Here is a 13,334-nt window from a genome sequence, read left to right as displayed (position 1 = left end):
TTGTGGGGGAGCATGGAATGAGTGAAGAGTGGTAGGGTGGAGCAAGGGGGAGGGGAAGGGAGGTGATGGAGGGAGGCGGGTATACACTCCATTGATTATTGAGGTAATCAGAGGTGGAGAGGTTTAAATTTTTGGAAGTCACTATCTCGGAGGATCTTTCCTGGACCCAACACATCATGAAGAAAGCCTGTCAGTGCCTCTACTCTCTCAGGAGTTTGGGGAGGTTTGGTACGACATTAGAAACTCTGGCAAATTTCCACAGATGTGTGGTGGAAAGTGTGATGGATTACGGTCTATTATGGAAACACCAGTACTCCCTGAGCATAAAGCCCTCCACAAGGTAGTAGATACATCCTAGGACATCACAGCCAAAAGGCCTCTCCACTATTGAGAACATCTACAGGGAACGCTGCCCTTGGAAAGCAGCAGCGATCGTCAAGGATCCACACCACCCAGTACATACTCTGTTCTCACTCCTGCCATCAGGAAAGAGGTACAGGTGCCACAAGACTCACACCGCCAGGTTCAAGAATGGCTGCTACTACTCCACCATCAGACTCCTCAAGACAAAGTCAAACAGGGACTCATTTAAGAATTCTTCCTTGTCTACATTACAGATTTATTTTTATCCTCTCTGTATTGCCGTCAGTTTGTTTACATTTCTTTATTTATTTACCTGTGTAAGTTATGTACAGTTCTTTCACATCACCCACAAGTGGTAATTTTGCCTCGTCTGCATGAAAAAAAAATCTCAGGGTTGTATATGAACTGACAATAAATCTGATCTGAATTGATGGGGTGAGGTGGAAGGGTAGGGGCAATGATGGAGGGAGGTGGAGGGAGAGAGGATGGTGGGGAGGGAGTGAGGGGGATTGGTAGGGTGAAGGGGGAGGGACAGGGCAGGGCAAGCAGGTGTGATGAGGCAGTGGGAGAGACCAGATGGATGGGTGGGATGGAAGGGGAGGGTCAGTGAGGGTGAAATGGAGAGGAGGGATGGGGCGAATGGAAGGGGAAGAGTTATGGGCTGGAGCAAGGGGAGCATCAGGGAATGGTGGGTGGAGTGATGGGGTGATAGGGGCGGAATGGAGTCAATGCGGCAGCTCCCAGCCCTGCTGTCAAAGGGAGAGAATAGGAGCGCTGCCACCGCTATTGAGGAACGGTGGTGGATGGGGGTGGTGGTGGTCATGGGAGGGGCAGGAAGAGTTGCGGGATTGAATACGACATGAGGGGGTGTGTAAGGTGGTCCTGAGAGCAGGAGAGATCAGAGATCACACACCTCCATCAACATCAGGACCAGAGGGGAGGGGCAGTGAGGAGGAGAGGGGGAGAGGGAGAGGGCGGAGGAGAAAATGAGGGGAGATCCAGGGAATGGGGAGAGGGAGGAAGACTGAAAAAGAGAAATGGGTGGATGGACATACTGTCTCACACACACACACACACACACACACACACACACACACACACACACACACACACACACACCACACACACACACACACACAAAGTTATCGACACAAACACAAATATACACCCACCCACGCAGTCATCTTGGCACTCACAGTCGCCCACGTGTGCGCACACATGCATACGCACACAAGTCAACCACACACATACACACACAATCTCACCCACAACCAAGCACAGCCAACCTGACACACACATACATAAATACAATCACACAGACCACTTACCCCCAGCACTCACACACAGACACTCACCCCCATCACACACACAGACCCTCACGCCCACCACACACAGACCCTCAACCCCACCATGCACAGAGACCCTCACCCCCACCACACACAGAGACCTTCAACCCCACCACACACAGACCCTCACCCCCACCACACACAGAGACCCTCAACCCCACCTTACACAGAGACCCTCACCCCCACCACACAAAAAGACCCTCAACCCCACCACACAAACAGACCCTCAACCCTACCACACAAACAGACCCTTAACCCCACCACACACAGAGACCCTCAACCCCACCATACACAGAGACCCTCACCCCCACCACACAAAAAGACCCTCATCCCCATCACACAAACAGACCCTCAACCCTACCACACAGACCCTTAACCCCTCCACACACACAGACCCTCAACCCCACCACACACAGAGACCCTCACCCCCACCACACAAACAGACCCTCAACCCCACCACACACAGAGACCCTCAACCCCACCACACACAGAGACCCTCACCCCCACCACACAAACAGACCCTCAACCCCACCACACACAGAGACCCTCAACCCCACCACACACAGAGACCCTCACCCCCACCACACAAACAGATCCTCACCCCCAGCACCCACACAGATCCTCCCCACCTCACTAACACAGACTATCACTACCACCACCCACACAGACAGGGAAGCGCACAACGGGGGGAGAAAAATTTTCTGATAGATGGAGAGAGATGGAGTATCGAGCAATCGGAGAGTTAAACGACAGGAAAAGGGAGCGAGAGAGAGAGAGAAGAGCGAGGAGATAGATATGGAGGGAGAGACGGGCAGAGGTTGACAGGATGGGAGCGAGCGAGACCTGGGGGAACGCTTTTTCCATGTATCGGGATCTGACGGGTGATCATTGTTTGATGCCGCGTCCTACGAGGTTGGAGTAGCTGAGATCGGCACTTTTAATGTGGGGTGGCTCACATGATTCCCAACCACCCACCCCCTCCGTTCCCTGTGTGGGGTCGGACCGTGTCACTCCCGGGTGATCAGCGTCTCCGACCCTACCGTGCAGGTAAAACATTCGCGGACTTTCTGTCACCCCTCCCCCCCGTCACCTCTCTCGTTCTTTCGAACCTCTCTCTCCACTATCTGGCGTTGCCTTCACATCCTGTTTATGACCTTTCCTAGTTCAGCTACAGACATTTCGGTGAGAGTTTGCTGCCGTTTATAAAGTGCTCCTGAGTTGGCAAAGTGAAGTTAGTTCTGGCCGCTCCCGGTCGCCGCCATTCCCGGGGGTGGGGGGTCCCGGGTCCCACCGAGGTTTCCGTCAACCTCCTGATGCAGGGGCTGGTCTGGGTGTGGTTGAAAAGTCGATTGTTACTGCCCTAGTTGTGTGTCTGTCAGTTCGTGTGTGTGTGTGTGTATATAAGGCTGGGTTGATAGCAGGGATGGGGAGATACCCTTCCCCTGAGCTCTGATCATCCTCACCCCAGTGCAGGCTGAAGTTTCACCAGGAGTGGCTCAGCTCTTCAGGAAATGGGTCCAGAGCTGGTAAACAAGAAGCTGTAGCAGCGGCTACTCTGCTACTGAATGATCTCATGACCAAACGGGTTGAGTTCAGTGAGCAAAAATCGTTTATGGAAGTCTGCTGGCTGGTCTTATGCTCCCAGCCCAGCCCTGGCGGAGAACCACGCCAGGGGCCTTGACGTCGCCGGGGTGTCATGTGGGCTACAGAGCGCAGGCTTCTGAACAAGCCAAAGTGGGTGATGATGGCCATTTTGGAGATGTCCTCGGGGTGCACCGGGATTTGATGATATCCGTGCTCCAGGTCGACCCTCGTGCCATGCAGGTTGGCCGTAAAGTCCTGAATGTGAGGTATGAGGTAACAGTCAGGTACTGTCGCGTTGTTATGCCGTGGATAATCTCCGCAGGGGTGCCAGCCTCTGGAGGCTTTCAGGACCAGGTGGAGCAGCGAGGCCTAAGGACTGTCAGAGAGTCGAATGATCCCCAGTTCCTGCAGATGTGAGAACTCCTCTTTCGCTATCTGGAGCTTATCCGTCGGGACCTGGTATGCCTTGACATGGACCGGCGGGCCTTTGGTGGGGATATAATGAAACATCCCATGGCGTGGTGAGGTGGCGGAGAACTGTGGCTTGAGGAGGGACGGGAACTCGTCCAGGATGCACTGAAATTCATCCTTGGCTGTGCTGACCGTGGCCCTCTGCGGCTGCTCTGTGTGGGAGGTATTGAGGTAAATGGATTGGAAGGTATGTGCAACGACAAGTCGCCTACCTCAGAGGTCAACCAGGAGTCTATGGGCGAGGAGGAAGTCAACACCCAGAATGGAGGTTGGGAGGGATGAAATGGTGAACTTCCATGAGAACTTGCGCTGGCTGATTTAGAAGTGGACAGTCTTGTTACTATACATTTGGATCTCCATCAAATTGGCTGCATGGAGTGGAGGTCCTCAAGGCTGGTTCCGGGACTCAATGGCTGTGGCGGGATGACGGTGATCTGGGCCCCGGTGTTGATGAGGAAGCGTCAACCACTGATTGCATCCCATAGGTAGAGAAGGCTGTGTTCTTGGCCAGCCAACGCAGCCATTAACAGCCATGACACTTCCGAGTCTTGGCTCCCCAGCACTGGTGGAAGAAGCAGAGAACTGAAATGGTCGGCTTGCTTCTGGCTATGTTCTTTGAGGCTCCTGCAGGGGCTGAGTGTTCCTCCGCAGCGTTAGAGGAAGGCTTGGCATGGTCATGGCTGGGACTCGTAACTTGCTGGACTGCTGAGCCCTCCGGGAATCGTTCAAGCCATAGCTCCTGAGCCTTTTGAGTGACCTTCCTAGGGTTGTCGAAGCTCTCCTGGGACAGTAACGGTCTTCGGGCATATGGTCAAGGAAGATGCGCTTGAAGAGTGGGCAGTTGGTGTGATCGCCCATGAGCGCGAGCATCTCATCCATCAACGCAATTGGAGTTCTGTCTCCCATGACATCAAGGGGCAGCATCCGAGCGGCATGCTGGCGCTTGGAGAGGCCGAGGGAGCCGGTGAGCAACTGCTTGATGGTCCCGTACTTACTCGTGCGGGTGGGTGCTGAACGAGGTGCAGCACTCATTTGGCAGTGGCCTGGTCCAGGGCGGCGACCACATGATAAAACTTGATCATATCTGATTAAATCTGGCGGAGGTGAAACTGAACCTCTGTGTGGCTGAACCAGGTCTCAGGCTTCTGAACCCAGAAGTCAGGAAGCTTAATGGTTATAGTGTTGATCGAAGAGTTGTTCATATCGGGTTCAAAGGCGTTTGAACCTGTCGGGGTCACCAACGTAGTGGCGGCTACTCTGCTAATTGAAGGATCGCACAACCAGACAGGTTGAGTTCAGTGAGCAAAAACTGATTTATTGCAGGCTGCCTGGCTGGTCTTATACTCCCAGCCCAGACCTGGCTGAGAACCGTGCCGGGGGCCCTGACGTTGCCGGGACATCATGTGGGCCGCAGAGCACAGGTCTCTGAGCCTGTTGCCAAGATCAGGGAGAAACCCCCGTTGGCGCCATTTTGGCTGGCTGCCCCGCGGCGTGCGTGTCATGCGGGACCAGTTCGCTTGCCTAATGGCGTGCTGCCACAATGCCAGATTTCTGCTGCACTTCAATGCACCATCAAACCTTCATAAGCTTTAAAAATTTCCAGGCGTCTCTCACGTGTTGCAAGAGGCTGAGAGACCACTGCCTATTGTTGAAACGTAGCACAATCCCACACACAAGTAAAACTGTGTACAGGGTAATCCCGCAGAGCACACAATAATAAGCAAACAGAAGTAATTCAGTGAAAGGTGAAGGTTGGCTCAGCCAGATGGGGGAGAGGCCGCTCCCACTCTTGGGGTGAGAGTCATGGCTTTCACCTGACAAGAAAAGGGATCAACAAAGGATGGTGTGAAGGCAGGGTACTCCACCACCTTCCCCTCCCCCATCCTCCCCTTCCCTCAACATTCCTCACTGCCCACTTCACTCATCTTCCCTCTCCTCTCCCCTGCCATTCATCTCCTCCACTATCCCTTCCCTTTCCCCTCCCGATCTCCATCTTCCTTACTCTCCCTTTCCCACACATCTCCCCCACCTTCCCTAAATCTCAGGTGTGTTCACCATCCATCTCCCATCATCTAACCTTCTCCCTCACCTCCCTTTCCCCATCCCTCTCACCCTCCCCTCCTCATCTCTCCCTCTTTGTTCCCTCTTCTCATCTCCCTCTCATGCATCTCCCCCTTCCCCCTCCCTCTTCGCTCTTTCCTTCCCTCTCTCCCTCTCACCCCTCCTTCAATCCCCTTCCCCATCTCACACTTTCTCCAATCCCTTTCCACTCCCTCCCTATTACCCCACTTCCCCATAGCCCATCCCTCTCACTACCTCTGTCACCCCCTCCCTTTCACCATCTTTGTCTGTCCCTATTCCCTCCATACCCTCTGCCCTCCCCTTCCTCTTGCTTGCCCCATCTCCCACTTGCTCTCTTCCCTCTTTTACACTCGCTGTTCATCTCATTCAAGCACCCACACCCTTCCCTCTTCCTCACTCCCATTCCCCCTCTTATTCAAACACCCACACCCTTCCCTCTCCCTCAATCCCATTCCCCCTCTTATTCAAACACCCACACCCTTCCCTCTCCCTCACTCCCATTCCCAATTCCATCCCAACTCTCCCCTGGGGGAAGAGTTTCCCATGTGAGACCTTGCCCTTTTAAGAAGGATTCTAGGTGGGGCCCACTATTACCAAGTTAATGGGGCATTGCCAAGAATCTCAGGAGCTGATATGCGGCTAATGTGCTGAGGAAGGCTTCCCGTGAAGAGCCTCTCCCTGGACCTTGCCCCTTAATTACCGCTGATGCTGCCTTTTATGTGGATCGCTTCAGGTGTTCTAAAGAAAGTGCCGGAAAGGTAAGGCAGATCCAGAAGAGGATAGTGACAGAGACTCAAAGCATTGGGTGAGTGACTGAAACGGATCCTAACTCCGGCTTCTCCTGACACCCACCACCATGCCCCCCCTCCAACTCTTGCCTGAATCCAGGATCTGGAAGTATGACAATGTTCTGACTGAGGGGGCACCCTACTGTGGGAGGGTCGGAGAGGAGGGATCACTCCACAAGAGGGTCAGAGAAAAGGAGGTGCTCCACAGGATGGTGGGAGAGGAGGGAGCACCCCACAGGAGGGTGGGAGAGGAGGGAGCACCCCCCAGGAGGGTGGGAGAGGAGCGAGTGCACCCCAGGAGGGTGGGAGAGGAGGGAGCACCCCACAGGAGGGTGGGAGAGGAGGGAGCACCCCACCAGGAGGGTGGGAGAGGAGGGAGCGCCCCACAGGAGTGTGGGAGAGGAGGGTGCACTGGGAATCATTTCAGATCCTTGCGCTCAGTGCAAGACTGGAGATTGAAATCTCCTGTTTCAGCCGGATATCTAATCCCCCCCTACATCGTCCTATTTCCCCCAAACTCCCCCTCCCATTTCCCCTTCACCCCCATCTGAAATGATGATCAGTTGGTGCTTTCTGGGGGCAGTCCAGAAAAATTGCTGACACTGATCCCAGGATGGGACGGAGACTGAGAAACATCCTGCACCTGTCCCCATTTGAACCTGGGGTGGGGTGGGGGTGGGGGTGTGGAAGATGGGATTGGCTCTATAAACCTGCAGTCAAAAAGGACTTGTGGAGCATCTACTCAGTGTTGTGGAAGATCTGGGAAATCTCAGAGCCAGAATGGTGCTGGGATGGACTGACTCTTGGATTAATTGGGCAGACCAGGGCCTGATTTGAAGTGGCATCCTTGGAAGATAAGGTGTGGGCTTGGCAGCTGGACCCAAGGTCAGACTCCGCTTTCTAATAGGAAACATGCTGAGTATGCCAGATCTGATCAGACCTGTGGTGTCTCGAGCAAGGCTGGATGGTGAGTGCTGGGGAAGGAGGGGTGAGGAGGAAGCTCGGGAAGGGGCAGTGAGGAGGGGACTCAGGGCAGGGGTGGGCAGAAAGAAGGGGAGGAGGGAACTCAAGGAGGGGAGATGAGGAGAGAAACCACCAGGTAAGGGGTAGTAAGGATGAAGGGGTGAGGGAGGCTTGGTGAGGAGAGAGGGATGGTCATGGTGAGGGGTAGTGAGGAGGGGAGCTTGGGGAGGATTAGGGAGAACTGAGGGGCTGGGAGAGGGAAGAGGGAGCTCAGGCAGGGATCCGTGGGAGGGGCGGTGAGGAGGGAGGGGCGGTGAGGAGCGGTGAGGCAGGAGGGGCAGTGAGGAGGGAGGGATGGAGAGGAGGGAGGGATTGTGAGGATGGAGGGGCAGTGAAGAGGAAGGGATGGAGAGGAGGGAGGGTGGTGAGGAAGGAGGGATGGAGAGGAGGGAGACGGTAAGGAGGGAGGGATGGTAGGAGGGAGGAGTGGTGAGGAGGGAGGGGCAGTAAGGAGGGAGGGACAGTGAGGAAGGATAGTGAGGAAGGAGGGACAGTAAGGTGGGAGGGATGGTGAGGAGGGAAGGATGGAGAGGAAGTGAGGAGGGAGGGGCAGTGAGGAGGGAGTTTGCGGGAGGAGCAGTGAGGAGGTTTGGGTGCTGAGGAGGGGGGTGGTGAAGAGGGAACGGAGGAATAATGGTGAGTGAGAACATTACACCGAGATGTCCCGGTGGCCAGCACAGTTTGGGTTGGCTGAAGGGAATGTTTGCATGTGATGTGGCTGTGGTTTGGAGTGGACACATCCCACGGAGAGGAGAAATAGGGGTTTGGAGGGGGATAGTTATGTCTGTAGTTTCCTGGATGAGGACAATGATGTGAGTTAAATCGAGCGGAGCAGGAAGGGGAGTAGGCAAATCCCTGAGGGGTAAGAGCACTGGGAAGTGAAAGAGGAAATGACACACTTGAACAGGCAGAAACCAACCACAGGCCACACAAAATATCCAGTGTGTCACGGTCAGGGGCCTGCTGCTCATGCACTGATCATCCCCATCCAGGTCCTACTACCTTTCGGCCTGCTTCCTCCCTCTCCACTGCCCTCCATCCTCTTCCCCACTCTCTCCCTCTCTACCCAGAGAACCACAGAACATTACAGCACAGAAACAGGCCCATTTGGCACTTTGAGTCTATGCCAAATTTTCTCTATCTCTCCTCTCCTTCTCCTTGACCCCTTCTCCCCTGTCCCTGCTTCCCTCTACCCCTCTGCCCTTCACCTTCTCCTCTCTCCTTTACCCTCTGCCCCATTCTCCACTCTGATTCCCTGCCATCTTCCCCACTCTCTTTTTCCCCCCTCTACGCCCTTTTCTCCTTGGTCCTTTCAACCCTACCACCCTTCCTCTCTCTGTCCACCATTGACCTATCTCCACTTTCTCTCCCCCAATAACCTCCCATACTTCCTCCACTACCCCCTCCTCTCCTTCTCCTTTTCCCTTTCCCACTCTCTCTCTCCCCTCCACCTCATTCCCCACTCTCTCCACCTTATTCCCCACTCTCCCCTCCCTTTGACCTTAGTCCCCGCTCTCTCCTTCCCTCCACCTCATTCCCCACTCTGTCCTACCCCTCCACCTCATTCCCCACTCTCAACTCCCCTCCACCTCATTCCTCCCCTCCACCTCATTCTCCACTCTCTCCTCCCCTCCATCTCATTCCTCCCCTCAATCTTATTCCCCACTCTCTCCTCCCCTCCACCTCCCTTTCTTCCTTCCTCCACCCTCTTCTCCACTCTCTCCTCTTCCATCTTCTTTCCCGATTTGCTTTTCTCCCCGCTCCTTCTCCCTTCTGTTTCTTCTCGATTCCCAGCTCCCGCTCCTTCCTCTCTACCCATCTCCTTTTCTCTCTAACCCCTTTTCCACAGTCCTTCCCCCTTCTTTCCAATGCACTCTTCATTCTTCTTCCCCCTCTACACCCTTCTCCACACTCTCCTTTCCCATGGACCCCCTACCCCATGCTCTCCATCCCTGCCTACCCCTATCCTCTCTATCCCTCCTTCCCTTCACTCTTCCACCCCTTAATCACTTTCCCCACCTTCTTTTCCCATCTACCCCTTACCCAATTTCTCCTTCCCCTCCACATCCTTCATTCTGTTTCCCTCTACCCCTTTCACTCTGTACCCCTCTACCCCTTCCCCAATCTCCTTTCCCTTCTCCTGTTTACCCCTTCATTCTCCCTCTACCCCTTCACTCTCTTCATCTTCCCCATGACACCTTCTCCACTCTTCTGTTCCCCTGTACTCCCATATTCACTCTCTCCTCCCTCTACCCCAACCACCACTCTCTCCTTCTCCCCTCTATCCACCTACCATCTCCTTCCCCCTCTACCCCTCCACTCCCCTTTGTCATCTTTCCCCTTCCCCACCCCCTTTTCCTTTTATTTCCCCCTCCCTTCCCTCCATCCCCCTCTATCCCTTCCCCATTCCCTACTTTCCCTCCAACCCCTCCACTATCTCCTTTTCCCTCTACTTCCACCCTTTCCACCCCTTCTTCAATCTCCTTCCCCTGTTCACTCCACCCCTTAACTCTCTCCTTCCATGTCTACCCCCACCATTCTCTCTCCTTTCCCACTGCCCCTTCTCTACTCTCCGACCCTTGTACCCCTTCTCGACTCTTTTCTTCCTCTTCTCCCCTTTCCTACTTTCTCCTCCCCCTCTACCCCCTTTTCTACTCTCTTCTTCCCCCACTACATCCTTCACTCTCCCTTCTGACCACCATTCTCCTTACCAGTCTACTTTCCTCCAATCGCCTTCCCCCATCCTCTTCTCCCCTCTCTTTTGCCACTCTCTTTCTCCCTCTACACTCTTTCCCACTCTATCTCCTTCCCCTACCCCACTATCTCCTTCTCCTATAGGCCTTTCTCCCTTTTCCTTCCTGTTCCTTACATCGGTTACTGTTCGAAAATATTCATTAATTTCCCAGCCTGTGGGAAGATTCCCAGTCTCGCGGTCCTTATTTTCATGCTCCATTACCTCCACCTTGATGGTTGTGGGTCAAAGATCCTGTGTGCTGGATGGAAAAGTGTCCTTGATAATTCTCTGAGCTCTGTTTAAGGATCAAGCCAGGATAATGTCATCAATAAAGGAAGGGCTGTTTTGGCCATTTGGATGATCAATTGCATTGTCTTCTGGTCTGAAGCATTGCACCTACCGTACCATGAAGCTCCTGGAAAATTTCAAGATGGGGGTTGGTAGCCTTGTTCTCCTCAACTTCCTGAGGAATTATATGCGCTGCTGCATCTTTTTTTTGACGTGAGGAGCTATTCTGGGTCCAGAATAGGTCATGCTAATCATGTCATTGGGTTCTCTGACAGGTTGTTGATATCAGTGGGTGTTGAGAACACAGAGTGATGATGTCAGTGTGCATGTGTTCCACAGGTTGTCGGCGAGTAGCGAGGGCATGAGCCGATGACGTCAGTGTGTGATGTGAGCATGAGCTGCTGATGTCGTTGAGTCACCAGGGAATGAGCTGGTCAGTGAGTGCTGTGGCATGACTGATGATGTCAGTGAGTGATGTGGGCATGAACTGATGATGTCAGTGAGTGATGTGGGCATGAACTGATGATGTCAGTGAGCGGCGTAGGCATGATGATGACAGTGGGCTTTGCGATAACAAACTGATGCCGGAGTATATGTGGTCATAGGCTGCTGTTGTCAGTGGTGAAGAGGTCACAGGTTCCTTAACTGGGGACAGGACAGCTACTTCTCAGAGACTGGGAAAGACAGCTCTGGTAAGTGTCTTTTTTAACCCAAGGCAAAGAAAGACCATTTCTGGCCAAGGTTTACAGTGGCCCACATCGCTTCTGCCACTTGTGCCTTCATCTGCCCATCCCGTGACATGTGACCTGTGCTCCCCATCTCCTCTCCTCTCACCTGTGACCTGTGTTCCCCATCTTCTCTCCTCTATCTTGTGATCTGTGTTTCTATGCCCCTCCTGTGACCTGTGACCTGTGCTCCTCATCTCCTCTCCTTTGACCTGTGATCTGGGTTCCCTATACCCCTCCCATGACATGTGACCTGTGTTCCCCATCCCCTCTTCCTCTGACCTGTGACCTGTGTTCCCCATACCCCTCCTGTGACCTGGGTTCCCCATCTCCTCTCCTCTGACCTGTGACCTGTGTTCCCTGTCTCAACCTCCTGTAACCTGTGATCTGTGCTCCTAGCTAGACAAGGGCCCACTGGTCACACAGCTGAAGTGGGCAGGACAGGGCAGGGGTCTGGTGGGGTGGGGTGGGTTGTGGGTTTGCAAGACAGAGGAAGACTTATGGAGCCAATCTCATGTTCCTTTTCTCACTCTTTCCTCTACTTACATTCCCGCCCCCCCCACCCTCCTCCTCCCTCCTTTCCCCTCCCACTCTATTCCCCTCCTCTCTTCCTCCCCCTCCTCTCTACTGCCTCCTCATTTTTACCTCCCCTCCCTCTTTCTCTCTCCTTCTCCTTTCTCTCTCCTCCTCCCTATCCCCCTCTTCTCTCTCCCTTCCCTCTCCCCTTTTCTCTCTTAACCTCCTCTCTCCCTTTCTCACTACCCCTCTCTCCCACTCCACCTTCGTCTTCCCTTGCCTCTCTTTTTGCCTCCCTATCTCCCCCTCTACACCTCTCACCCATTCTCCACCCACACACTTTCTCTTCCCCTCTTTTCCCCATCTCTCCCATCCTCTCCCTCCCCAACCCCCCTCCCCCTCCTATTTTCCTCTCCTTACTCCCCCTTCTTCTTCCTCACCTCTCCCCCTCCCCTTTCCCTTACTCTCTTTGGTTCCACTCCCTCTTCTACTTCCTGTTCCCTTTTCCTCCCTCTCTCACCTTTCTCTCCTCTCCACCCCATCTTCCCTCATTCCATATCTCCCTCCTCCCCTCTCTCTCCCCTCCCCATCTTTCCTCCCCCTCACCATCCACTCCCTCCTCTCTCCTGCTCCTCTTCAACCCTCCATTTGTCTCCTCCCCATTCTCCCTCTCCTTCCCCGGTCTCTCCCTCTCCACCCTTGCTTCCTCCCTCTCTGACCACCCTCCCTTTCCCCTCCCATTTCCCCATCCTTCTCCCCCTCCCTTTTCCCCTTACTCTCTCCTACTCACTCTCTGGCCCCTGCTTCTGCCTCCCTCTCCCTCTCCATTCCCTTCTACACCTCTCTCCCCCTGTTCTCCCTTACCCCATTCTTTCCACTCCCTTCTCTCCCCTTCCCTCCATTTCCTTCCTTTTCCCCCTTCCCTCTCTCTCCCTCACCCCTTTCTCTCACTTCCAACCTGTTTCCCTCCTCTCTACCTCTCCTCCTCCATATTTCACCTCTCCACCTCCCTCTCCCCTTTCTCTCCTCCTCCCTCTCCCTCTCTCTCATTCTCCACCTCTCTCTCTCCTTCTCTTTCCCTCCCTCTTCTCTTCCTTCTTTCTCCCTTTTCCCCTCCCACTCTCCCCCTCCCTCACTCCCTTTCTGTCATCTCTCCCTCCTTCATCCTACCTCTCACCCCTCTTTCGTTCACCCTTCCCTCCCTCATACATACCTTTCATCCTCTCTCTCCCCTCCCTCTCCCTCCCCTCCCTCTCTCTGTCCAACTTTCACCTCCGACTATCCCCTTTATCTATCCCCTCCCATTCTCTCTCCCTCCCTCCCTTCCTCCCCTCCCTCCCTCTCTCAGCCCTCTCTCCATTTCCCACTCCCCTCCCACACCATCCCATCCCTCCCCCTCTCTCCCTCCCCCCTC

The 13,334-nt window shown here is 54.3% G+C and overlaps 1 protein-coding gene across 3 annotated transcripts in view; it reads left to right on the top strand.

Annotated features, from left to right (window-relative positions):
• Positions 1-2,540: 2,540 nt before the first annotated feature.
• LOC138764645 (Y+L amino acid transporter 2-like) overlaps positions 2,541-13,334 on the top strand; it is a 29,441-nt gene continuing 18,647 nt past the window's right edge. The window contains exons 1-4 of one of the 3 annotated variants that reach the window (XM_069940843.1): positions 2,541-2,756; positions 6,580-6,651; positions 7,455-7,601; positions 11,285-11,371. In XM_069940843.1, coding sequence (XP_069796944.1) covers positions 7,599-7,601; positions 11,285-11,371 — 90 coding nt within the window. In that variant the 5' untranslated portion in view covers positions 2,541-2,756; positions 6,580-6,651; positions 7,455-7,598. The remainder of the gene's footprint in view (positions 2,757-6,579; positions 6,652-7,454; positions 7,602-11,284; positions 11,372-13,334) is intronic. The other 2 variants (XM_069940844.1, XM_069940845.1) reach the window with 2 other exon arrangements.

Source organism: Narcine bancroftii, chromosome 5 (genome assembly GCF_036971445.1).
Source record: "Narcine bancroftii isolate sNarBan1 chromosome 5, sNarBan1.hap1, whole genome shotgun sequence".
In the NCBI taxonomy this organism is placed as follows: domain Eukaryota; kingdom Metazoa; phylum Chordata; class Chondrichthyes; order Torpediniformes; family Narcinidae; genus Narcine; species Narcine bancroftii.
This window is presented reverse-complemented; position numbering and strand designations above follow the sequence as displayed.